Consider the following 27,294-nt stretch of genomic DNA (forward strand, 5'->3'; position numbering starts at 1 on the left):
TAAAAGTTTTTAAAAAACCAAAATGAAACTAAGTAATGGATTTTGAACACACACGCGCACGCACGCACGCACGCACGCCAAGCACCACTGGGTGACACTTGCAGCCGGGCAACCATCCCACCGGTCCCAGCGTTAATCAGAGCCTGTTACATAATTTTTTTCCTCTCGAGTAGGAATGCAGGTGAGGACTTGTCTGTATGGAATGAGCTCATTCCACTAATTAAAAACTGATTTCTGTCCTGGGTACGACTACCTCAATATATGAGCACTGTACTAGAAGTCAGCTGTCCATGATAAAGGGAGGACATCTAAATCTATAAGGTGGAATCCCTTCACAAGAATATTAATCCCCATCCTTATTAGCAGCCAGATAAACCACACTAGGAGTTTTGGTTCATTTTCAAAATCACCCTCTAACTAGGTTCCAGAGGACCCAATTTCAGCCAAAGGTACCCGAGTCAGGTAATAATAAAAGAACCAACGTGTAACGCAGTTCTGCTGTGGACGTGAAAGATTGCTGTTTCTCTCCATGATGAAACCTTCATGTGGTGAAACCTTGAAATGGACTCAAATTCACTTTTTGTTCTCTCTCATACTTGTTTAATGACAAGTTACTAAACAAACTAGGCATTTCATCTTGAAATGAAGACTAAAGGGACCTTTAGTCCTATTGCCGCTACAAATAAGCTTCATTATACCCTTTCACAAAAAAGACATACATACAAACATGAAAGTCATAACTCATTTATTGAATGAATAGTATATGCAAGAATACCAATAAAAGGAAACTAATACTACAAACTACAATTCTGAAAATAAAGCCAATATAACAGGAACAAAATATACATAACATGAGAGGAATGTTTGATTTTGACCCATGATGCATTCCTTATCTTTACAATTAACCTAAATGCCTGTTAGAACAAAACGGTATACCTTGGTCTAACCTTTAGTGCTTTTCAAAAAAGCAACAACATTCTAGAACACTTTTCTTTTTCTTTGAGATATTTAAGGTTCACACATTTGTTCAAGTACATAGACTCTGATCCAACAGTAGATCTACATAGCTTGTTATTCTCGTAGTATCTTGAGTAGCATGTACTCCTGAGCAAGTACTATCTGAAATTCTAAAATTGCTGATCTTTGAAATAAAATGTATTTCAACTGTGGGTTTTTAATAAATTGAGATGAAAGTAAAATTCACACCCCACCCCCCTCCCCCCAGGAACAAAGAGCTCTTATTAAAGTATAGAAACTCAAGTCTATCTTTCTACTCTAAAGAACATTTCTTACTAACAGTTCTGGTAAGGCAATAAATGCTCCAGAATAATCTTCAATATACGCTTGCAAAGATTACACTGTTGAGTATCAATAACGAAAACAAAACAAAACAAAAGGGGAAAAAAGGAAAGAAAGAAAAGACACTTCAAAATTTCAAGCTAAAATATGCGTAAAAGACAGTCATGGCAGTATTTTTCAAAATGATGTACATGTTATATACTTATCAAATAATGTCATGCTTATTAAAACTACAGTTAAGGACTTAAGAGATGAACAGTAAATACACTGCTGAGGTCCATTTTTCTAAATATTCATACCACAATGTAATTACTACCCAGAAGATGATGATGCTACTTGGGAACATAAGTACTGTACAATTTTTACATTGTAAGGCACTTTTTACTCAGCATGTGACGAAAACATGGATGGAGAATCAAAGTATTGGAGGTTTACAACCAAAGGTGATTTTTCATGTGACTTCAATTTACATTTCAACTTTTAATGAAAGACTGTTTAGCCAATCACACCACAGTGAGAAAAATAGGTAGCCAGCCACTTATTCTAGCCAACCAAAAGGTAAAGTGCTATTCTGGTTGCTAGTGGCAGAGAAAGGGTTGAAGACACCCATACAAAGTTACACACTTGATTACATAACAAACCCATCGACTGACAGCTATAGTATTTGAAATCTAAGATATGATCATTGGCTGGCCACTATTACCCCAGCACCTTCCATTTTTCCTAAAAACATCATTACAGTAGTTGTCCAAAAATGAAGGTGCTCTATTGTTCCATGGGTAAGTCTATGGCACACAATGTAAAAATGATCAAGACACAGTGATTCAAAGATTTTTAAAATAACAGGTTTCAAGCTGTTGTAAGGAAATAAAGTACAGATCCTTTGGGAAAAGTCACATAGCTTGGTAAACAAACATCTAGATCTGTCGTTGCACTTCAAGTCATGGTGAATTTTGAAAATTCATCACATACACACACACACACACACACACACACACACACACACAAAAACCCAATGGCATATTTAGAGCAAAAAGAAAAACATATAGGGCAATCCCACTAAAGCTAGTTTCCTTCTAAAAATAACAAAAGATGGTTAAAATAAAGCAATCATTGAGTCCCTTGATTTAAGTGAATGTGTGAATACACACTTGACAAATGTGACCTTAAGGGACTAGCAGTTAAAAAAAAAAAAATCAGTCATTAAGCACAGTGTAATTTTCCACCTGTTACATTTTAAAAAATGCTTCTCCATAAGCTGCAGAATATCTTGATGTACAGTCAAGTTAACATGTTATTTCTTATTTGCTAATTTGCTTTAATGTGGTAGGTTAACGAAGAATTCGGAAATCAGGATCCCTACCCTTGGTATTGAGGTGCTATGGTAATATTAGGCAGACCACAACTAAAGTTTTTTGGTTTTGCCATAATGAAATATATAAATGTGCTTCAGCAGGTAAGTGGAAGAAAATATCCCTAGCTAGAAATGCCAGTGTGAAAATCCTTTCTAAACAGCTGGGTTCTTAGGCTTTGAAAAACAACTCTGATGATCAAGAAAACACCACCAAGCCCTACCAGAAAAAAACGTAGGGCACAAAAGCCTAGTCAATAGATAAGCAAAGCGATGCATGAAAACATTAAAAATATTAAATAATTTTTTTTAAAAAATAGTGGTCACAAAATGAAAAATAAATACTGTTTTATGCAGACTGTTTTGTTTTTTTTTTTTATTCCAACAGCACATGAGACCTCCTTATGTACTTTGGGCCAGTATATGAAGTATTCCACACAACACGGCACTTGAGAGGAACCAGTTTCAGACATGGTGGCTTAAGTCCTTAGTGAGTGGTAACCCTTTAAATCTTAAAGAGGTTTAATTTGCTGTTGCCAAATCTTAGTTTAAACTTGAAAGGATCCAATCATTTTGCTAGAAGCTCTTTGTAGGACATGATAAGAGAAGAGGTTTACTGTCAAGAGAATTTTGGCATAAGCACTGGAGCTCACAACTTAAAATCACCAGTCGCCCAAGTGCATGCTGGTCAGTGAGAACAACTTTAACAGGAACGAAATGAAAAGCTTTAGCGCACTTCTTGGAAGAGATTTTTAGCATGTGCTGTCAAAGCCAAGAGAAAAAGAAGGTTCTCTTCATTTCTAGCCTCCGTTACTTGAGTGTGAAAAAAAAGACCACAAATTCCCATGTGTTGCCACCAGAGGCGTGTTTGCACTGTAAAGTGAAATTTGCTTATGCTTTCCCTTGAGTATGAATCCACTAAACAAACTTAGACACTCTAAACAGTAGAACTTTGTTCATTCCAGAAATATAGCTTACTTCATTTCAATGTCTGCTTTAACTGTTGACACTATACACAGGGTTAATAGTGTTTCGATTGCTTCCCAGAAACTGCAAACTACAGCTACGTAATATCAACATGTCAAATTCTGCCATCTAGTGAAGGCTCATAAAACAAACAAGACGTTTTTAGGCAGTTCAATGAAGGATCTAAGAGTTGGGCAGTAAAAAGTTACAAACCCTTTTTGATTTTAGAAAACAGTGAAAAAAGAATAGTAGTTATGGATGTCTTATTCATTCCCAGTTTTCTAACTCTGTCCCATGAACCTGTTTAAAAGATGATAAAAAATTGTAAAATATGATGCTTGAGGGGAACACAATAAATATAATGTTACTGAGGAGCGAGAACATCTTACTGGTTCGACATTACAACTACACTTATTGATAAAGTGGATAGCTTGTTTTTACTGTTACAAAATCAGCTAGCTAAAAAAAAAAAAAAAAACTATGCAAGCCTACACAATCCTTTAGCATTCTAGTAACATGCTTAACTAAACATAATAGCATTAAAAAATCATACTGCATATACCATTACTCCAACATGTATTTATCAGCGAGTACTGTATCCTGACAACAGATCCGACATAAGTAACGTTCATACCTAGTTTCCATTAAGTTGCTGCTGAGTTAGTTGTTGCTGGTCAATTTCTACTTTTCCCCGGCTTTTACTCTCTCGTTCCTCATCTTCTTCGTCTCTCTCATCATTTCCACTATGATTTTTACAATATAGTCTACAATGACGAAAGATAAAAATCTCAAAATGTTTTGTCGCTGTTGATGGGAATATATTTATGCCATTAGATGAGGTTGGTGCCCATTTAAAATAAGGGTTTCCTCATCCATGCTTTTTTAAAAACGCTACAATTAGTTACAGGTCCATTTCTATCTAAACGATAGGAAAGCACTCTATTGAGATCGTAAAAAGTTCATCTGACATAAAACCTCTGGTTTAGCATAAAAGTTGTTATGTATGCCCGAAGATGAGGCAATTCCTCATTTTGCCCATTTGATTAAAAATAAAGCTTCCAGCCAACTTGAAAATATTAACTTGCAGGTATATAGATGAAATAGTCAAATTCTAGGTTTCAGATACAGAATTCAAAAGCACATTTTAGGAAATAATATAAACTCTATAGATACTGCTGCTTTCTGCTCATATTTCATGAAACATTTTTATTCAAACTCCTCAAAATGTCTTTTCATCATTAGTGTCCTGGCCCTTCATGAGCCCCCTAACAGTTTTCCAGGCCCTGCATTTGGCTTGTTCTCTCTTGATCTAGGCTGGCTCCTCCCAACTTCTTTTTTTCCCATGACACTGACCTTTTGGGAAAAGTCAGACCAGCTACCTTTTCAATTATACCATTCTGGAATTTGGCTAACTGTGGTACTGTTTTATTTGGTTCTCTCTTACCCCATATTTCCTATAAACTGGAAATAAGGTCTAAAGGCTTGGTTAGCTCTAGGTTCAACTTTTCCTTGTTAGTCCAGGATATTTGATAGGGGACCCTGCATACTTCAGGAGGCATGTTAATTTCAGAATGCCCTACTATTACTATTAGTGATATCGTTGGATCATTTGGTTAAAGTGGTGGTGATAGCCAGATTTCTCCATTGTACAGGTAGGTTTTCCCCCTTTAAAATCAGCAAATAACCTCTGGAGTGAAACTTTGACATCAGACTGTTCTGACAACCTTTTATGTGAGTATACACACTGTTTACTTGACTTTAGTTGTTTTCAATAAAAAAGCAATGCGCATTATTTAGGACAAGGGTTTAGGTAGGCCAATTAATGTATATGTACCAATATGTGTTTTATAGTTAACCACCCCACCATAATCAATGGGTGAGCTGATCTCAGCTCAGTTTTAGGTCAATGATATACAAGATGACAAGATGGAACAATGCTTTAAAAATGTTCAGTGGGTGCCCTCTTGTGGTCAACAATAGGTAAGACATTCATATACGAATTCTGACACACATGACCTAAAACTAGGTTTAACATGAAGAGTTTCTAACGTGTGAGTAGAATAAAAGGCAGGGAGGGGGGTAGGGAGCAACAATAGCAACGGACTTCTGACCTAGTTTTGCTTATTTTTTTATTCTTAAAACATTTTCGATTTTTTCCAAAGAACTATGGAGAATTTGTACTCTTCTTCAAACGCTACATATTGGGAATCACTTAAAAACAAACCAACAACCTGAGTTCAAATATCAAGAGTGAATTCCCTTATAGTACACCTATAAAGTGTCTTCCTCCAAAATACAAGCCGAATTAAGCCTTTGAGCCAACTTCTAAATTACGGGGTAGAGAAACAAGGTGAATGGCATCATGAAAAAGCAAAAAGATAAATCTAGAATGTGGGACTTTCACAGGACGACTTATCAGGGTTCTGCAACAAGTAGGGGGGAAAGGCGGGGTGGAGTGGGGATTGCTCTATATTGAGGGACTTATGAGACATATCCATTAAATGCAATGTAGGGATCTTGTACATACTGAGATTTGAACAAATCAGGTCTGAAAAGGCATTTCCAAGACAACTGGGGAAATGTGAACGTGGACTTGGGAGATGACACTAAGAACTTCCTGTTAATTTTACAAAGTGTGATAATGGCATAGTGATACTGATGTATGTAGGGATACAATGACAAGAGGTGTGGGGTTCTGCTTTAGCAGATGTCAGAAAGAAAAACAACAGATGAAAGCACGTGTGGCAATAACTCAGGAGCTGCTGAGATGGGGAGCTGCTATGCTATCCTATTTTTGTATACTTTTGAAAATTTTCAATAAGAGGTTTTTCTAAAAGGATGAGCCCTTTGTTGTTAAAACAGATTTTAATCTTTTTATGGGATTTTTCACTTCCATAGGCCCATTATGTATCCTTCACCAATCTAGACACCAAGACCACAGCTGTCAACCTGTCAAACAAGATCCCTATCACGTAGTTTACTTTTTTATGGTGGGGGACTGACTTTTTAGAAACATACATATTTTTTAAAGTTTAGTAATACAACACAGACAATAAAACAGGATAAGCAGAATCACTGTAATCTTCCCTCGCCTTTTTAAGGAACAAATACATTTAATCTAATGAATAGATTAATGTAATAATTTAATGAATATATTCAGGATCCAGAAGGAGCCAGTAAAGAAGGGAAGCCGCATGTAGGAGAGGGAAGCCACTTCATTCAGAAGTATTTCTCCTTGCATTTCCTCCTATTTGTGCATTCTTCTATCCCCAAACTACTTGCATATGGACTCTCATTTGAACTCAATAGCCTATGAAAAAATCTGGAATCTGCACCATAAGCAGATTTTAGAAACAAATTTCAATGTGAAAAAATAAAAAGAGTCATTCAAATCATTGTGGATCCCAGTGTAAATATTTTCTTTAGAGATGGTCACTGCAACGTGGTTTTCTAATAGCTAAAGAATAAAAACCATCTGAATGTCTAAGAAAGGAACTGATTAAACTGATAGACCCATACAATGGAATACTATGCAACCAAAAACTGTTTAATGTCACAGAAAAATATGTCTCAGACACAGCAAGTAGAAAACAGATTATAAAAGTGTATATAAGAAAATCTTAAATGCACACACACAATCACATAAATGTCTAGAAAATATTCTGAAAGATTTAAAATTCTCTCTGCTGGTAGAATTAAAAGTTCACATTAAGCTTTTTTCCCCTTTATTTTTCATTTTTTCCCCAAAGTGAAAATGGGTAACTATTACAATATCTTAATAGAGCTGAAATTTAAATACAGTAATTTTCCACATATCTGATTTTAGATGTTTAGCATGGGCCTGCCATTTTTAAGTTATTAATGCTACTTTAAAATAATGGACTGCTTACAAAAATATTCAACCACTGAACTATATAGAGAATACAAAGCTGCTAAACAGGAAGTTGTATAAAGAATATAAAATCGCTTCTCTTCCATCCCCATGCAATGAATGAGGTAACAACTGTTAAGTGGCTCAAAATTTTACGTATATAGACACAACTTATACACATGTATTTCTATATGCCAAAATAGATCCTACAACTTGGTTGTTTCACCTTACTCGACCATGGAATACCTCTGCATGACTCTCCACACGGATCTACTTCAATCTTTAATTGCTGCATAGTATTCCATTAAATGCACGTACTATAACTTGAGTCTCTTGATAAGACATTCTGTTTTGGGCTTGATTTTTGCTATTGTGGGTGAAAGGCTAAAATTCTTTTCCCATTTCACCTTTAGTTAACTCTAGCTATTCCCTTGGCAACTGAGCAAAAATTGGCATGGTGGGTCCGCTTCTTTACTAAGCTGCTAGCCCCCAGCTGGTAGACGGTAGCTGGATTGGGAGAATTATATTCTGATGAGCCGTATCTCCAGCCCTGTGTGGTGTAACCTGAAAATGACCCACGCCTATGTAACTATACGGTAACAGGTGCTGGCTCCAATTGGGTAGGAGGCTTTTAAGGCACGGTGGGCCCCCTGTGGACCCACCCAGTGTGAATCCAAACTTACTGGGCCTGCGCTGTACTGCTACTCTGAATGCTGTGAGTGCTCTCTCTCGGGGTCAGCTGTTGCGCCGCTCACGCCATCTGTGCTAATGTCACCAATCCCAAGTACAGGTGAGTAAATAGGAAGCCCTAGCGGGTAGTGAGCTCTCATTAACAGGGCAACGGAACTGCTTGCACATACATCTTTGTGCTGTTTTCTGCTCATTTCCCCCGCAGAAATCCCTACAGAGCAAACTAGTAGCAAAATACATACGTTATTTTGTTAAAGGTTGTGGTCTCCAATGCTAAACTGCTCTCCTAAATCGCACCAAGGTACATTCTAACTATCAAATGTGAATGCCCAGGTCTCCAGAACCTGGCTGATAATGGGAATCCTACTAATCTCTGCCCATCAGATAGGCAAAAACTGGTAAGATCTTGTTTTAATTTGCATTTCTTTCATTACTAAGGGTGAGCGGCTTTTCACATACTGTTAGCCCATGGCTAGTTCTCCTATAAACTGCCTTTTCATGTTCTCTGCCCATTTTTTCCCCCCTAAACTGGGCTGTTTTTCTTAAGGATTTGGAGTTCTCTTTAGCCTAATTTTAATGTAGTCAAAAATTCCAAGTTTCCTATCATGCCTAGAAAGGTCATCTGTACTCAACAGATTCTAGAAAACTTCTACATTTTGTTTTACTTAGGGTTAGATTTTTAGCCCATTGAGGATGTATTCTGGGGTAGTCTGAGGTAAGGATTCAAATTGTTTTCTAAATTGAGCCAACTATATAAACTGTATAGAGATCAGATACTGAATAATCCAGATCTAGTCCACAGTCTAGTACCACCGAAATTACCCAACGAAGACATGGATCTGTTTCCTGTGATCTTTGTCACTGTGCCAGTACCAGTTTTAATTACTAGGTGACGGGGTTTGATATCTAATAGGGGATTTCTTGATCTCATTAAAATTGTTCTTGGCTGCACGTGATAAAGACTAGTTGACTACCCCAGTACCTATTTTCCCCCCTTCCCTTCATAGCATTGAACCAGATTTGGGTAGCAACGTGCCCACCGGGGGTGCATTTCCCAGCCCCCTTTGGATAGGTGACTAAATTCTGGCTAATGAGATGCTGAGCAGAAGTGTGTGTGGAACTTCCAGGAAAGGATTAAAAACCCGTCAGCTAGGAGGAACTGCCACTTTGTCCTTCCACTTTCCTTTGCTCCCACTTCTACTGCCTATGGAAGGACACCCCAAGGATGAGAGAGCAGAAAGATGGTAATCTGGGTCTCTGATGACACGGAGACGAGCCTAACACATCTGGACTGCTCTCCTTTGGACATCTTGCAGGGAAAAACAAATTTCTATCTTGTTTAAGCTTCTCGTTCTTCCCTGTTCATGAGGTAACTTAATCATTACCAGTAGAAAATAATATCCCATTCACTCTTCTAGATAAAACCATCAACATTTTGTATTTCATTAAAATTGTATTTGATGTATAGATTAATTTGAGGAGAATAGGTATCCTTCAGTGTTGAGTAACTTTTCATCAAGGAACATAATATATTTTACTATCCATTTGGGTCCTGTGTAAAACTGTTTTTTGTTGTTGTTGTTTTAAAAAGGTTCAACTTTGGTGTGCGTGTGTGTGGGGAAGGGGTGGAGGGTGATGTTTTTCCTTTCCATTTTCTAACTGTTACTGGAAAAAACTAGTTTTTAAAACCTCATCTCATACTCAGCAACCTGAGCTTTTATTAATTTTAGTAAATGGAGTTGGTCCCTTTGGATTTTCTTGGTAGACAATGACATCAATAACAAATACTGACAATTTTATTTTGCTCCTTCATGGTATTTATTATACATTTTTCTTCCTTTTCTTGTTGCACCGGCTTAACCCTCCAGAAGAACGCTGAAAAGTAACATTAGTAGTTGGTACCCTTGTTTCGTTCCTGGATCTGAATGAAAGTGTATTGGTATAGTGGTTCTCAATTATGGACGAACATGAGAATAACCTGGGGAGTCATCGAAAAACATGGTTTGGGCCTCAATCCACTGAATTTAAAATCTGAGGGTGGGGCCCAGACATGAATATTTTTAAAGAGGGCCCTATTCACCCTCGGGTGGTTCTGAGGCTTAGCCCTGGTTAAGAACCACTGTCCCTTTACTTTAACACTAAATAAAGCTCTTTGCTGTTGTCTTCTCATAAATGCTCCATTAGGACTCCTCGCTTCCCAAGGGCACTCTTGGTACTGCACTTTAAAATTCAGAAATGGATGTTGAATGCTATGAAATGCCTTTTCACCATCACCAGGAAGGTGACAGGATTTTTCTTTCTCTATTAATGACGATGGATCACATTAATATATTTCCTAATTTTGAACAGTCTTTAAATTTTTAGAAACAGCACGGGATTTGATTTTCTAACATTTTATTTAGGACTTTGGTATATTATTTATAAAAGTAAGATTGGTCTATAGTTTTCTTATTTGTTTTTGTTTTAAATGCTATCTTTGCCAGGTTTGGTCTCACAGTTATGTAAAGTTTTATAGAATGAAGTTTTTCATCTTTTGCTATGTGCTGGACCTCTCTAAATAGTACTGGAATTCTCTGTTAATTAAAGGTTTGATAGAACTCACTTGAAAAACAGCTCTGCCTTTATTATTAAACGAAGTTTGGCAAATTTTATAATAGAGCACTAGCACCTCATCCAGTCACCCAAATACATGGTGACTGTTTGTATAAACTGCTTTGTACACAGAATAGTAGGGTGTTGACTCAATGGTTTATTGCATCCTGGGAATGTAAGGAAGTGCTTTACAACTCGCAAAGGCAAGTCGGAAAATCCACGGATCCCCACCAACTTATTCTTCATTCAATCAAACAAATGGAACCATTAATAGATGCGCACTGATATGGAAGACCCAGAAAACAGAGGGTAACATGTAATCCCAAATCTCCAAACCTTATGCCTTCATCATCCTTCCAAGAGTGTCTTTGGCCTTCTATCTTCACAAATACATCCTAGTCTAAGCTACCACAAATCCTCACCTGGACCCTGAGCAGGAGCCTCCTAACTCAGCCTTCCCATTTGCACCCTTGCTTCTATCCCACCGTAGGGACTTGCACAGGCTGTTCCTTCTGCCTAGAACACTGTCCCAGTGCCCACCTTGATCTTCGCCCAAGAAGATCAAGCTCTTCAGCTCATGCTCTATCTCTTTAAGGACATTCCTAAACACTCTCCCAGTACAGACTAAGTCAGGTCCTCCTTGTCACATGCTCTCTTAGTGCTTTGTAATGTATCCTTTCTAGCACTTGAGTAGATTGTAATTGTAGATTTATTTATGTGGCCATTTAATTAGTATGTCTCTCCCACTAGACGACAGGCTTCACGAGGACACAGTCTGTGCCTCTACTGATCACTCTCGTATGCCCAGCTCCTAGCACAAAACCTTGCACTTAGTAAGCATGATGCATATTGGCTGAATGAATGCGAATCCAGCGATGTGTTGTCAGAGGAAAACGCCAATCGTCATACTTGTTTCGTTATATAGAGTCCTAAGTATTCTACACTTGGCTAAATACCACCTAGGAATAGTGACCAAGTAAACTAATGCCATCTATTCAAGGGCAGTTACTTACTGACAAGTTTAAGAAAATGGACAATTGTTGTTCTCTTACTTGTAAATTCCTCGTGACATATTTTCAATGTATTTAGCTTTGTCTTGTACTCCACAGTGGTAATGGTAAGTCTTAACACAGGCTTTTATTTCACATCCAATAGTAGCACCGGGCTGACTGCAAAGTGTACATTTCTGTTTAAGGGAAGAGAAAGAATAATCATAAGCAGTATTTCAAAGTTTTTGCAACCTTATTTATTCTATTTTAGCCATATTTCAGCCAAACATTCTAGTTTACAAAGAAAACAGCCAGTTTTCTATGGAAAAAGAGTACACTGAACTTACTGTTTAGCGTATCTGTTAAATCATGCTGCAATTTAAACCATACTTTGATAGACTTTCTGATATTAAGTCATTCCCTGATGTTTCCAGTATTTACCTATATTAACCTTCGAAGATCTGACATCTAAACATAAATAAGACACTCCTCATTACTGCCAAACACAAAAGAATTATATTCTATATTTTAGTGGTTGGCTTCTCCTCCTCCCTGGGACTAGTTGCTTTCCTATGATGACTAAAGAATGAGAAGACAGGAAAGCAATTCCCCACCAAGAGGGATTGCTACCAAGTAGGTAGAAGGGCAGAGGGAGACTAGAGGGGCTGAAATCTTTTTGAGACATCACAACTTGGCCTCGATCAGCCTTGCCTCAAGAATGTTCTGAGATTAAAAGGTGGCTGTTGACGAAAGGGTTTCATAGTCAAGTAAGTTTGAGGAATGCTAGTTTTAAACAGATCGCTTGATTGCAGAACTTCTCACAGGCCTTCTGCAAGAAGGAGGGTATGGTAAGTAGTTCCCAAATTATTGAACTCGAGATGCCCTTGTATTTTTGGAGGGGTGGGGGAGTATTTTGACGGACTACTTTCCTTTGGAGCACACTTGGTAAAGTGCTAGGTTGGTGTTTACATGGACATTCAACTGTGCAGAGGTGAATTAAGTTCACCAGGAGAACTGAATTGTTATCCTAGTCACCTATTTGGACTTCAGCTGTATGACACAACAACACTGCTTGGTATGGTAAGTTGAAGAGATTTTTCCCTTACATTTTTTTAGTACTATACATTCTGATTTAGAGGAGTTTCATTTTTAAAAGAGTAATCAAAGTATCAAAACTGAACTGGATTTAAATGGAACAGATAACATCAACAATCTTCACACCTTCAAAAACGCAGCTCCACAAAGAAAGGGTCATCTCTAATGGATTCAGATAAAGCTCACCAACGTCTGAAACCACTAGATGAAAGACTGAAGGGGAACTTCACAACAGAGGGGGGGAGGGATTAGACTCACCACCTGAATCCAAGGATCAGACATTATGACTAGTCTGATGTGATAAAATATGGATGATACAGTCCCACCTGTGAAGTATTCTTACCCCCAAAAATCTTGAAACTGAATCTAATCAAGCCTTTACATCTAACTTCCACTTTAAAAGAAAATCTGGCGGATAGAGGGACAAGTTAAATGGCATCATGAATAAGCAAACAGACAGATAAAACATAGGGGATATTCTACAGGACAATTAATTCATTTTCTTCAACAAGCCAATGGCATACGACAAAACAAAAACAGAAACAACAAAGACAAGGAGAGGGGGAAGTGCCCTAGGTTACATCAAGGATATAGAACAACCAAATGCAATGTGTGATCCTCCTTTGGATTCTGATTCACACAAATCAACTTTTAAAAGATACTTTTGAGACAATTGGGGAAATACAAATACGAACTGGGTATTAAATGACACTGAGAACTCATTGTTAATTCATAAGGTGTAATGACATTGTGGTTAGGTAAGAAAATGTCCAACTTTTAAGAGATACATACTGAAATAATGTAGAGGTGAAATGATATGAAGTCTCAGCTCTGCTTTAAAACACTTCAAGCAACAAGAATAAAAGGCATAGATGAAACGAGTGCCGCAAATTCTTGATAACTGATGGGTCAAGGTGATGGACAGACGTGTGTTACTAGTCTTTCTAATTTTGAGATGGTTGAAAATTTTCACAATAAAAAATTTTTTTAATTCAAGTCATCTCTAGAGACAGTTGAGGTCTTAAAGAAAAGATTTTGCATTCCATTGACATTTTATAATATTCATCAACTGTAAAGGAGTAAGTGATCAATAAAGATGCCAATATTTCTTAAAGCTATTTATTAGTAATTCAGTATGTTTAAAAACATGAGACTTAGGCACATTTTATAAAGAAAACTTTAAAGCTATGATAAACATTTTAAGAGACATAACTGTGTATGTGAACTTTAAACAGAAGGCTCTGAAAAAAAAATCTTTTCCTTTTATTTGAAAAAAAAAAGAAAAAAGAAGAAAAAGAATGAATAACAACATGGGGAAGTTCCCGATGCTCTATTAGGATTATGGAACTATTCTTTAAGCAAGCTTAAATAATATTAACATTTTAAACTTAGTAAGGTGTGTCACATTCACATCTTCATTTCTTTTATTAAAAGACCCTCAGATACCCTGAAATATAAATCTCAGTGTAATTCTCTTAAGTAATGAGGTTACATAGAAAGAGGAGTAAGTTCCAGAAACATCAGCATCCTTTATTATATTACAAATAAGTCAAATATATACTTGCTTTAACATATGAACTACTTTATATTAAATGTTTTAATGACTGGATAAATTTGAGATGTGTTCTAAATTTAAAGCAGAAAGTCAGAGGAGTAACGTTGCATAGCATAAATATAAAACCACAGACCATTCTTTTTCCTCGCTTAATCTCCTGAAGTACAGTTTTAATATCAAAATCTCCAAATTCTGCTCTTGATGTTGTTGTGAGCTGGACTGTGCCAGAAGAAAATAACTAGAAAAGAAAAACGCAGGAACATTTAATGTTCAGAATCCTTGTGAGAGAAACATTAAACAACAGAATAACAAATGTGTTTTATTACTTCAGTATCCTGAGAAAGAGAACTTTTCCTTAAAAATCAAGTACTGACTCAAGTATTTTTAATATATTCATATGTCTGATTAAAATATAACCCAAAATAAGGACAATAGGGGCGCCTGGGTAGCTTAGTCTGTTGAGCATCCGGCTCTTGGTTTCGGCTCAGGCCATGATCTCAGGGTCGAGGGATCGAGCCATGGGTCAGGCTCCGCACTTGGTGGGGAGTCTGCTTCTCTCCCTCTCCCTCTGCCCCTCTGCGTGCATGTGTTCTCTCTTTCGCTCTCTCAAATAAATAAATAAATAAATCTTTAATTAAAAAAAGGACAATAAGGGGCGCCTGGGTGGCTTAGTCGTTAAGCATCTGCCTTCAGTTCAGGTCATGATCCCAGGGTCCTGGGATCGAGCCCCGCATCAGGCTCCCTGCTCTGTGGGAAGCCTGCTTCTCCCTCTCCCACTCCCCCTGCTTGTGTTCCTCTCTCACTGTCTCTCTCTCTGTCAAATAAATAAATAAAATCTTAAAAAAAATAATAAAAAAAAAAGGACAATAAAACAAAACTAATGTGTGGAGCCACACTCCAGTGTGGAGCCAAGATTAAATATTTCATTCAGGGCGCCTGGGTGGCTCAATCGGTGAAGCGTCTGCCTTTGGCTCAGGTCATGATCCCAGGGTCTTGGGATTGAGTCCCACATCGGGTTCCCTGCTCATCGGAGAGCCTGCTTCTCCCTCTGCCTGCCGCTCCCCCTGCTTGTGCTCGCTCTCTCTCTCTCTCTCAAATAAATAAAATCTATTATTTCATTCAACAATGAAGATTTCAACAGTGTTACCCTGTCATCTCCGTTGTTTTATGTTTCCACAAAGTTTTAAAAAATAGTTGAAACTGGCAAATTTCAACCATAGACGCAGATCAGAATTACCTGGGATTTTTTTTTTTTTTTTAAACTAGACATAAACTTTGGGATATATTCCAGGGGTGTATATTTTGGAAAAAGCTCCCCAGGTATACCTGATACACCTCTCCAGCCAAGAACCTCGGATATAAAAAACATAATTTTTAAAACCTAACCATAAATGGGATGAATAATTCAATACAATCAAATTTAAAAATGTTTATGTATCCTATATGTCAGACCTGGATCTAAGGATGCAAAGATAAAGCGTAGTTCTTCTCTTCAAGGAATTAAAAGTCTATTAAGGGAGAGGCTCAAAAATGAGTAACTGCAGTACAACATGTAAAGGACAATGACACAGACATGTATTGGGTTATAGTGGAGGCTCAACATGTATCTCCCATGATAAATTTTTAAAGCTGAAATTTTTAGTTATGAAATAATTAACTATCAATTACCTAGAATATGGTTAACTATAATTAGGATTCCTTTAACTCCTACTAAATCATAAAGGCTGTATTTTAAAACCCTAAGGTCTATGAAGATTTGGGACTATAGGATATACTATTCATAACGCTACACCACTTATGCTGGAAGAGAAAAGTGCCCCATTTGGTTACTTAGCTAAGTGCCTTTCAAAAAGACTTGGGTTTAAAAGCACATAAAAAGAACCATGCTTACCATGCACTTATAATGTGCAGCCGCCTTCTTGGCATTAAATATATGCAGTTTTCCTCTTGCTTCGTTTTCTTCCTCCCCTACATGACAAAATCCACATTTAGGCCTGGTGTCACTAGGGCTGCTTCTATGTGGAGACCTATCTCTCTGCAAATTTAAAAGAAAAAAAAAAAAAACACTTAAAAATATGTTATCAGTACCCTCAAGCTTAGTTAACATTTCAAATGATGAGCTTTACCTATAAACACAGTTTAAATGAAATATTCATGGTACAACAAAAAGTAAGAATCCCACATTTTTCTACTTACATAGGAACTACTTTCCATTTCATCTGTTCCATGGGAGGATGTGGACCTGGTATCTTCCGACAGCCCTTTAAAATTAGTTTTTCGTGGCCTTCCTTTGCGACTTTTCTTTTTACTTTTAGGTGATGAGGGCTCCAATTCATGTTCATTAAAACTTTCTTCTAAGTCAGCTGCTTAAAAATGAACAAAAGATTTACATGGACCAATCTTCAAATGAGCATTAGTTCATGGGTCCTTAGAATACGCATTTCTCCTTAGAATGAAATCCCCTCCAGAAATGAGGGGAAATGGTCTGTGGTATGCTCAACACAGCAACCTTAAGGTTTCATATAAATGTAGCAAAAATCAAATACAAAAAAAGTTTTATTATAATCACTGTAATTATTTCTTTTGAATTTATGATTCTATAAAAATGAGTTTTGGGATCTTGACTGTGCACATAAGTCAGTAAACATTTTCAAACTCTAATAAGGCAATTTTTTGAATTAGCTCTTGTATTATTTTTTTACCATAGGTTTCAAAGAGTTTTCCCTCACACTGTTGGTGAAATCAGAACACTTAGCTAGAAAATAAACTTACTATAACTTGGAAAACTAAATGAAAATAAAGTAGGTATATCTGTGCTGTCCAGTATGGCAGCCACAAGCAATCGGTGGCTTTTTACAATTTTAGTTACTTATAATTAAACAAAATCAAACCTTCAGTTTCTCACTCACACTGACCACATTTCAAGTGCTTATTACTGGTCACATGAGGCAAGCTGCATCTGTATCGCACATCACAGATAGAGAACGTTTCTATCATCGCAAAAAAGTTCTATTAGACATCACTGTTCTAGGAGAGCTCCTTAAACTATCATGAAAATCAAATGATCATATTCAACAAAGAAGTCATCTACAAATGAACTAACCACTGATCAAGTAATTAAACAAATGTTAAGTATAAAAGGAATTTCTAACATAAATGGTAAAAAAAAAAAAAAAGCTATGCTGCAAGTTAGTTGTACACTTTAATAGATTAAACAAAATGTATGCAGAAATTTTAGAACTGCATTTCCCAGCAATTTGAAAAGAATTTCTACCATTAACGGAAGGGTGTTTCATTCAGTTATTCACTACAAATATTTTATTTATTGAGGGCCTAGTGTACATAAGACAATGTATTTAGTGTAAAAAGGTGTAAAAACCAAATGTTCACTTGTCTTTTAGGGTCAAACTAAAGAAAGTTTTAGGCACAGTTCTAATACCTCCATTGCTTTTTCTTTTAACATAAGTTTGCAATTCCAGGGACTAATTTCTCAATGAGAAAGCACATCAACTTTGAATCATAGATGCTGATATGTTTCCTAACAAATGCTTCAATGGTTTTTAATTTTTTGTTTTAGAAATAAAAGCATAGTCATTATGACAAGAAAAGGGTAATTCAGTTAGTGTATCTGAATACATAAACTCAAGAAACTGAAAGCATCAGACTGTTTGCAAAACAGTTGATAAAAATTTATATCAATGCAACTTCATATAACTACAGTAGGATTTGAGAGAGGAAAAAAGCAGAAAAGGTAGAAGTGGATAGCGTTTTATAGGCAACAAGACAAATTTATGTGGCTAACTCCCTGTGAAGACAGAGAAGTCAAAGATACCTTCTGATCTTAACATTATAGCAAATTTCCTATCAGAACACAGCACCGACTTAAAACATTCAAACCGACAGTTTTTAAGATACAGAATTTCATTAGGGCTGTTAGAATTACTTGCCCCAAATTAAAAATTCTTTAAAATGAAAAATCATAAGCAAATGCTTCAATCATTCTGATACATGTCATACCATATGTGTGGTATACATCATATTCTGTTACAGTGAAAACAAATAATCACTAACACTATAACACTACATTCTTAAACACCTTTAGAGAAATTACTTAACTGATTCCATTATCAGGCCAACATGACTAGTTTTCCACGTGGCTTTTTTTTTGGTCCTAAATATGGAACCATTCGGTGTAAAATTTTAGAGGACTTTAACAGCAATAGTAAAAATCATAAAAGACTGACAAATTTAACTATATTAAATTTTCAAACTTACATAGCAAAAAAAGTGCTAAAATTAAAAGGCAAACAATAAACTAGAAAAACCTGCTGTATTTGTGAAAAAGAATCAGTATCCTTATGCTATAAGCTCATAAAAGATTAAGACCCCAACTGAAAAATGGACCAAGCACATGATCAAATAATTCACAGAATGTAAGTAGTTAAACATACTTCTATAGAAAATTTGATTTCTCTGGGATCAAAGTGTAAATTAAGTGATATATCATTTTCACCTATCAAAATAGCAGACTTTATGTATAAAAAGAATAACTGAACAAAAAATGAGTTAGAAATAAAAATCTAAAAGAAGCCCCACAAAAATACTGAGCTACACCATGCTTCTGGATGAACAGGATCAACATTAGAATGTCAGTTCTCACTAACCTAATTAATGCAACTCTGATAAAATGGTTGATCCCACAGTTTCCTGAAAGAGTAAATACATAATACACAATATTTTTTTTAAAAAAGATATCAGAATATACTGTAAAGAAACAGCACTTAAAATCCTGGCACAGGAAGAGACCTATATCAGCAGGAGAGAAAGCAAGGTTGAAAATAGACCCATAAGCATATGGGAATTCAGAGTATAATGGTAGCATTTCAAATGAGTGGGGAAAAGACATGATGGCATAATTGGCTATCTACTTTTTAAACACTGAGATTCCTTTCCTCATACCATCTGAAAAAAATCTCATCATAAAATAACAAACTATAAATGTAACAGAAAAGAAAATGGAGGAGAGTATTTTTTATAATCTTGGATCAAGACACCTAAGAAGTCATAAAGGAAAGAACTGAGATCTGACTAAACATTAGAAACCTTTGCATGGGGGCACCTGGGTGGCTCAGTTGGTTGGGTGGCTGACTCTTACCTCGGGTCAAGTCATGATCTCAGGGTCCTGGGATGGGGCTCCGCACTCAGCAGGGAGTCCTGCTTGAGGATTCTCTCCCTTCCCCCGCTCCCCCGCCCCCCCCCCCCCCCGCATGCACACAGGGGCTCTCTCTCAAATAGATCTTTAAAAAAAAGAGAGAGAGAGAGAAACCTTTGCATGACACAAGGCACCATAAACAGAGTTAGAAGACAAATGATAAACTGGGAAATCATTCACATTTAGTGACAGAATTAATACCCCCATTACAGGAATCACTCACTACAAATCTATTTCAAAAGGACAAACATCAAAAGAAAAATGCACAAAGGATAGAAACTGGCAATTTCTTACAGAAAAAATATAAATGACTGAAAAAAACACGAACAGAAGCCCAATCTTACTAGTGATAAGAGAAATGGAAATTAAATGAGATCACCGGATTTGCAAAAATTAAAAGACTGATAACGTCCAGCACGGAGGCAGGAAATACAATGTTGGTGGGAGTATAACCTGAATGTGTGTTAACCATCCTTTCCCCAATGTTAAATGCAAACCCCTTTTTAAAAATGTATCCTGTAGAATCACTCGTATAAGTAAGCAAGCATATATGTACAAGTAAGATCAATGAGATCTTATTTGTATTAGTGAAACAAATAGATGTAAATGATTTTTATTTGATAGAGAAACCCTTAAACTATGGTTCTATTTATTCTATGAGATATAACAGTTAAAAAGAATGAGGTCAATCGATGGGAAAAAAGACAAAATTGCTTCAGTGGAGGAAAATAAAAAGAATGAGGTCAATCTGTAAACACTGATGGGGAAGGAGATCTGTGATAAATCACAGAATAAAAAAAGCAAGTAGCATAACAGTATGTACAAAGACTATGATGCCACTGTATTTATCAATAAGTGTGCATAGACACTATCTATATAGGTTTGTATGGAGGTAAACAAGGCTCTGGGAAGATACCCACCAAACTTATTACCAGTTACTCCTAGAGAATGTGACTTTGGGGTGAGGGGGGGCTTTCTGAACTGCTTTAATTTAATATTATTGTACTATTTTAATTTTGAAACAGCACTACTTTTGTAATCAGAAGAACTTATACCATCCAATGTGGTGAAAGGAGGGTAAACTCATCCACCACCGATGGGAATACAGTCTAGCACAATCCTTCCAGAAAGTAACATGGCAACATGTATCAGGAACCTTAAAAAGACTGAACCCTTTGATCCAGTGATTGGGCTTTGGGGAATTTACCCTAAAAAATCATTGAAAATGCACACGAAAAAATGAGTATGAGGCTAGTCACAGCGCCTTTGTTTAAATTCTTCATGGTTACAATAGGTTTTTCCCCCCCAATTCAAAAGTGTGAACATGTTTTAACATTAAATTTTGTTTCCTTCTTCAATAATAATTACAAAAGAACTCTGCATAGAAGAAGTAAAGATCTTCCTTTCTACTTTCTAATTCCACCTGCTCTGCACTCCCAGCTGGTGCCCTACCTAGCTTTCTTGCCTCCCCTCCTACTTCCTTCCTTCCTCCCTCCCTCCCTCCCTTCCTCCCTCCCTCCCTCCCTCCCTCCCTCCCTCTCTCAAGCAACCACTCTTAACTGCTTTTCTTCTCAACCACAAGGGTTGAGAGGCTGGTTTAGAATCCTGGAACTGCCAGACTGTGTCCTCTTGCCTCAGAGCCACCTCAGGGTCCACGAATGAACTGAATGAGTTAGTTCGTGTAAAAAGTGAATTTATAGCACAGCGCCGGGCCCGTGAGACACTCTCCGTACCTGTCCGCTACTATTTTCCCTGGGTGTGCAAATGGGTGTTTTTTTTTTTAAAGGATACACAAACAAATGGCATCCTCAGCATACTATTCTGCATCTTGCCCTTTTCTGCGTAATTTATAAATTTATAAATTCCAATTTATAAATTGGAAATAGTCCAAATCTAAGAGCTCACATATGTGCTCTATGATTTATACACACAATCTCACTGGAGCCTCACGACCTACCCTGTGAGGCTGTATCTGTCACCATCCCTATCCCTCATTTTACAGATAAGAAAAAGTTCAGAAAGGTTAGGTAATTTTAGCCAAGGTCACAAGGCTAGGAAGTGGCAGAGCTGGGACAAATCTATGCCTGTGAGTTCCAACATGCTTTTAAGGTGGTAATACCCACTATCACGGAAAATACACCATTTCAAGTGCTCCTGGACCTTAGAAAAAGGATAGTTTTACACATGCTTATGTCTACAGAGAAATGCTCTGGAAGGGATACTTAAGACACTGCCAGGAGTGGTTGCATTTAGCAAAGGAATCTGGAAACAGATATAAAGGTAAGGATGGGAGGAAAGCTCGCTAACAGTGGATACTCTTTCATATTGCTGATTTTTGTACAATGTTCATATACTTATTCAAACAAATGAATGCAATAAAAAACCAAAACGTTACCCTTGTATTCACAGCTGCAATTCCTACAAATCCAGGCTGATAAGGTAGGTGACAAAACAAGGCTGCGCTCCTTCCTGGGCCACCAAGCACTGCCACCCTTTGTGAGCACAGCTTCTAAAGGTCTATGTCACCTCAGAAAGGCCAGGCTCCCCTCTGGTTACCCTTCTGATTGCCACTAGGAGGCAAAGCAGTGACCAACTGACCAGGGCCCCAACTCTCCTCCCTCCTAGTACTGTCAAGCCTGATCTGTTCCTTTACCAATTCTCTTCTTCCTAATCAATGTTTTTCTCATCTTCTACCTTGCGGTTTTAGCTCCATTGCCTTTCCTCCCCCAAATCTCACATCAGTTAACTGTATGAAGTAGAAGGACCCCTGGACAGAAAGTCTGAAGACTGCCACCTACCAGGTCTTAAAACCTGGTAAAGTTAGTTAACACTCACAAGGCAAAGTCTCCTGGTGTATCAAATGGAACTAATGATAACACCTTCCTGAAAAGGATGCCTTAAGAAAATGTGAGAAATGCTTTGTAAACTAGAAAATTCTATCCGACTGTTAGTTATTACTCTTGTCATACCTTGTATAGACCGTAGGCTCTTTGTCAAGGGGCTTATTTTCTAAATTGCCCAATGCGCCCACACCCAGGAGGCACTCAATAAGTGTATGTTGAAATTATTTTGAAAACAAAAGCAAAATGATGAGCATTAAGGTTGGGGGTAAGCATCACCACCTCTGCTTTACATCTTTAGGGCTGCGACAAAAGGAGGGCTGGGGGTCACTTGCCCTGCCTTCTCCAATGGAAACGTGATGTGCTTTTGCTCTGCATAAACTCTTGCTTTCTGCTTTTTCGGTAAAGGTAGGAGATAAATGACTTTATGCATATTCATATACAGATGCATATATAAACACATAACATACATCAAAAACATTAATTCTTAATTAAGTGTGCTAAAATGAAACAGGTCTGGAATTGCATTCACAATAATGCAGACGGAGGAAGGAGGGGAAGGGTGCAGATGAAACAAGACTGGCCCAGAGCTGATGACTGCTAAAGCCAGGAGACGGGGCTTTTTTTCAAACATACTTTTGCGTATGTCTGAAACTTCCGATAATGCGTTTGTGAAGTGTGCTAAATAAAAGATGAGCGTAAACAGTACCTAGCACAGCACTTTGCACGTGGGTAGTCAATAAATCTGGTGAATCAAAGAAAAAACTAGGGAGTCAATTCTAGCAGAGGGCACAATGGAATATGTTACTAAAATTTTCCAAGTTAAATCCCAAATACAATTTAAATTCTATTATCTTCCAAGGAAGAGCACATGTGGTATTTACTGAGCACTTAACTATGTGCCAGGAACATTGCTAAGGCCCTTACACACATTATTTCATTTAATCCTTACAATAATTCTATGAGGTAGGGTTTTTTTTAAATCCCCATTTTACAAATGCAGTGTCTAAGGCTCCAAGAGATACTAAATCACTTGCCCAAGACCATGTGACTAGTAAGTGGCAGAGCTAAGATTCAAATATAGATCTGATTTCAGAGCCCATATTCAACCAGTGTACAAAACTGCCTTTCCAGTACTTCATAAATCTATTCAATGCTGCAAAACCCAAAGGGTTTTTAAAGACACTGATATCATAGTAAAATCTCCCTAAACTTCCATTTGATATACGTAATGAAGATTGGAAGGTGCAGCACATTCCAGAGAAAACAAAGGGGAAGAATATACTAAGGGAATATCCAAGCAGGCAAAGGCTTTGAATCTACATAGATGACAACACACTTACAACATGCTTCTAATATAACTATGATGACTCTAGTTCTTGAAACACAAATTGAGTTATATGATTTGACAATATAAAAGTTTCCAAACTGTCCGTTAAAGACAAGCTCTTCCAAGGTTAGGCACAAAAGATTCCTTTACATGGTCTTTTATGATCACTCCAAGTAATTGTGGCACTTATCACTAAGCTATTTTTAAGTAATTTCAGACTTATAAAAATTGACAGAAACAATTCCTGTACACCCTTCACCCAAATGTTAACAACCGACTACATCTGCTTTATCACTCATTCTCCCTTCATTCATTCATAGACTGTTTCCTGAAGGGTTTAAGATGCAAACACGATGCCCCTTTCTCTCTAAATACTTCCATGTGTCACCACTGTATTTTAATCAGCTGGTCACATACCTGTCACTAAATGGTGTCTTCCCCCACCCCCCAAAACCCAAAACCCTGTTTTAGTCATTCATCTTGCTCTACTAACGCCCGGTCCAAGAGAAGTCACAGGAGACAGAAAGATCACCCCAAAATAGGTGATGCGTTCAAAACCATGCTTTGTTTTAAGCCAAAGGAAAGAGATTACAAACATCTCTTGAGCGCCCATTCCATGCACAACATTCTATATTGGGTAGTTTAACAAAAGCAATAAGCCACAAGTTTGGCTACTTACAATGTCAAGAACCCACACTGAGCTGAGGTTATGTTTGTGATCACAACTTCAGAATCTACACATTCTTGCTACAAACAGCTAACACTCAGCAGCTATTCTACTGCTTTCTATCTCATCACAGATGACTTTGCTCCATATAAATTATTAAACAGAAAAGCTTTAAGCCCTTAGTGAAAAGGATTTTAGAAGAACCACCAAGACATAACCACGGTTCCTTGTAGGTGCTCAAATGTTTACTGATGACAAGGTGTCATGTTCGAGTACTTCTACAATTCAGAAACTAGCAACAGTTACAAGCTAGACCTATATGCTATTGCTAAGGTTTGACATTTTAAAAATTTTGCTTTAAAAAAAAAAAGGTAAAGAATATACCTATTATCTAAACACATAGGCCAAAGGGGGGAAAACACATTAAGATGCACGATTTAATTCTGGCTTTTCCTGTCCATTTTTAATGTACAAATTCCTATTAAGACTAGGAGGGTACTAAACCATTTTTAAGTGCTCAACAACCACATGTGGCTAGTGGCTACCATATTGGATTGGATGGTGCAAATATAGAACACCTCCACTGTCACTGTCAGTTCTACTAGACAGCCTTGTTGAACCATTAGTTCTGTATCCCCTTGTAAAAAGCCCTGCGCCTGAGGTCCACATCATTCAGCTAAACCTCGGCTTCTCAAACTTTAACATGCAAACAAACCACCTGGGATCTTGTTAAAGTGGTGATGCCTATTTAGTAGGTCGGGGGACGGGCGCCTGAGTTAGGCATTTCTAACCAACTCCCAGATGATGCCAATTTTGCTGGTCCACCGACTACGCTACCTTCCTCCCTTCCGCGTTGCTAATAATTACCAACTCCCAATCATTCTCCCCCATGCATCAGATTTTCTTTAGCACACAGCTCACAGCTCTTTTCTCCTTCCTAGTCCCTGCTGCATCCTGGGTGATTTCAACAGCCCACGGGACAATCCAAGCAAGTTCCTTGACCTTCAACGGTGTCCTCCATCAACTACCCAATTCCTATAATCACACCCAGACACCTTTAGAATCACCTAAAAATGGTTCCAACCTCTGAAATCACTATACATCACACACACTTTGGGACCACAAAATGATTGCTTTCCCATGTACTTTGATTCTCATTGATCCTCAACCTTAGCAGGACCCCCAGTCTATTAATTGCTTCCTGTTTCTTTTTTTCCTGCCTTCACTTCCCTATCTTGGATTTTTGCCTTACAAATACCCTAAACTCCCTTTTACCTTTACCACTTTGTTGAACCCACTTGGCAAAATCCCAATTCTGAACTAACCAACTAACCCCTTTCTCTGTGCTACACACGGGATCCTGAATTGCTGGAGGAAGTCACACAACCTGAGGGTATCACTATATATAAATTAACGGTTAAAACCTTAACTGAGCCCTCTATCCAGTCTAGAAACCTTATATTTCTCCAAGCAAACTTCCTCTCCCAGTCTTCACAACTATTCTTTCGAACTTCCTCCTCTCTCCTTCAATTTCCAACCCTCATGGCTCACCCTACATTCTCCCTCACAGAGAAAACAGACCAGTTAGGAACCCACCCCTCCTCTTCCTTCTCTCCTATTACAATGGAAATTTCTCCCAGCACAGGGCAATTCTTCTGTTTGTGCACTGAATCCCCCTCCTTTCCTGGACCTTCAATCTCTTCTTGCCCTATCAGATCCTTTCTTGTAATCATTTACATATCAACTAATCCGCTGCCCTCCCAGAAAAGGCCAACAAGGTGAAAGAAGCCAACCTGAAAAGGCTACATATGGTATGATCCTCACTAGATGACATTCTGGAAAAGGCAAAACTATGGAGATGGTAAAGAGATCCTCAAATTTAGTATTTCAAAACACAGTTCATATTACATCAAACTAATATGAACAGACTGAACTATGGAGTATTTAGCATTTTAAGTATTAGCAAGCTAGGTTACTGAGCCACACGGCCAATGATCGAGACATCGCCACAGCTATCAACCCCTCTTCGCTGCACAAAGGACCGCGGTACAGTTCTCCAAGGTAGTCCTTGAAGGACAACCCTATCAACCCCGACCACAGACTAATCGTAAAGTAGAACACAGCTTTCCCATTAGAACAATGAAGTAACTGGAAGTTCTGCTTCTGACAAAGCCCTCAATATCAAGTAAATTAAAGCTAGATAAAAGTGATAAAAGCCAAAATTCAAGAAATACAAACTCTGAGATGCCTTTAAATTGTAAGATTATGCTTCAAGTTCTACAATATGAGTATAAAGACACTGCATATACATCGATAATACAAGGGGTCCCAAAGTGCTACAAAAGTATACACTGAACCCAAAATTCAAAACAATTGTATCACGAATTTGAATTGTAGGAATCCTGCCAGTTACATTAAAAAACAGTCATCTTGGAAAGTGTTCCTTTAGGGCACCTAGGTGGCTCAGCTGGTTAAGCGTCTGCCTTGGGCTCAGGTCATGATCCCAGGGTCCCGGAATCTGAGTCCCGCATCAGGCTCCCTGCTCAGTTGGGGGGGGGGGGGCGCTGCTTCTCCCTCTCCCTCTGCCTACCGCTCTGCCTACTTGTGCTCTCTATCTCTTTGTCAAATAAATAAATAAAATCTTAAAAAAAAGATTTTATTTATTTATTTGAGAGAGAGAGAATGAGAGATAGAGAGCACGAGAGGGGAGAGGGAAGAGGGTCAGAGGGAGAATCAGACTCCCTGCCGAGCAGGGAGCCCGATGCGGGACTCGATCCCGGACTCCAGGATCATGACCTGAGCCGAAGGCAGTCGCTTAACCAACTGAGCCGCCCAAG

At 37.7% G+C, this 27,294-nt stretch overlaps 1 protein-coding gene across 4 annotated transcripts in view; it reads right to left on the minus strand.

The window, feature by feature from the left end:
* Nucleotides 1-731: 731 nt before the first annotated feature.
* Nucleotides 732-27,294, minus strand: part of PHF6 (PHD finger protein 6) — a 47,056-nt gene continuing 20,493 nt past the window's right edge. For 2 of the 4 annotated variants that reach the window (XM_027608893.2, XM_027608891.2), the window contains 6 exons: nucleotides 16,605-16,774; nucleotides 16,300-16,443; nucleotides 14,542-14,646; nucleotides 11,822-11,955; nucleotides 4,251-4,380; nucleotides 732-3,916 (listed from right to left, as the gene is read on the minus strand). In XM_027608893.2, the coding sequence (XP_027464694.1) occupies nucleotides 4,251-4,380; nucleotides 11,822-11,955; nucleotides 14,542-14,646; nucleotides 16,300-16,443; nucleotides 16,605-16,774 (683 nt within the window). In that variant the 3' untranslated portion in view covers nucleotides 732-3,916. The other 2 variants (XM_027608892.2, XM_027608894.2) reach the window with 2 other exon arrangements.

Source organism: Zalophus californianus, chromosome X (genome assembly GCF_009762305.2).
Source record: "Zalophus californianus isolate mZalCal1 chromosome X, mZalCal1.pri.v2, whole genome shotgun sequence".
Taxonomy (NCBI): domain Eukaryota; kingdom Metazoa; phylum Chordata; class Mammalia; order Carnivora; family Otariidae; genus Zalophus; species Zalophus californianus.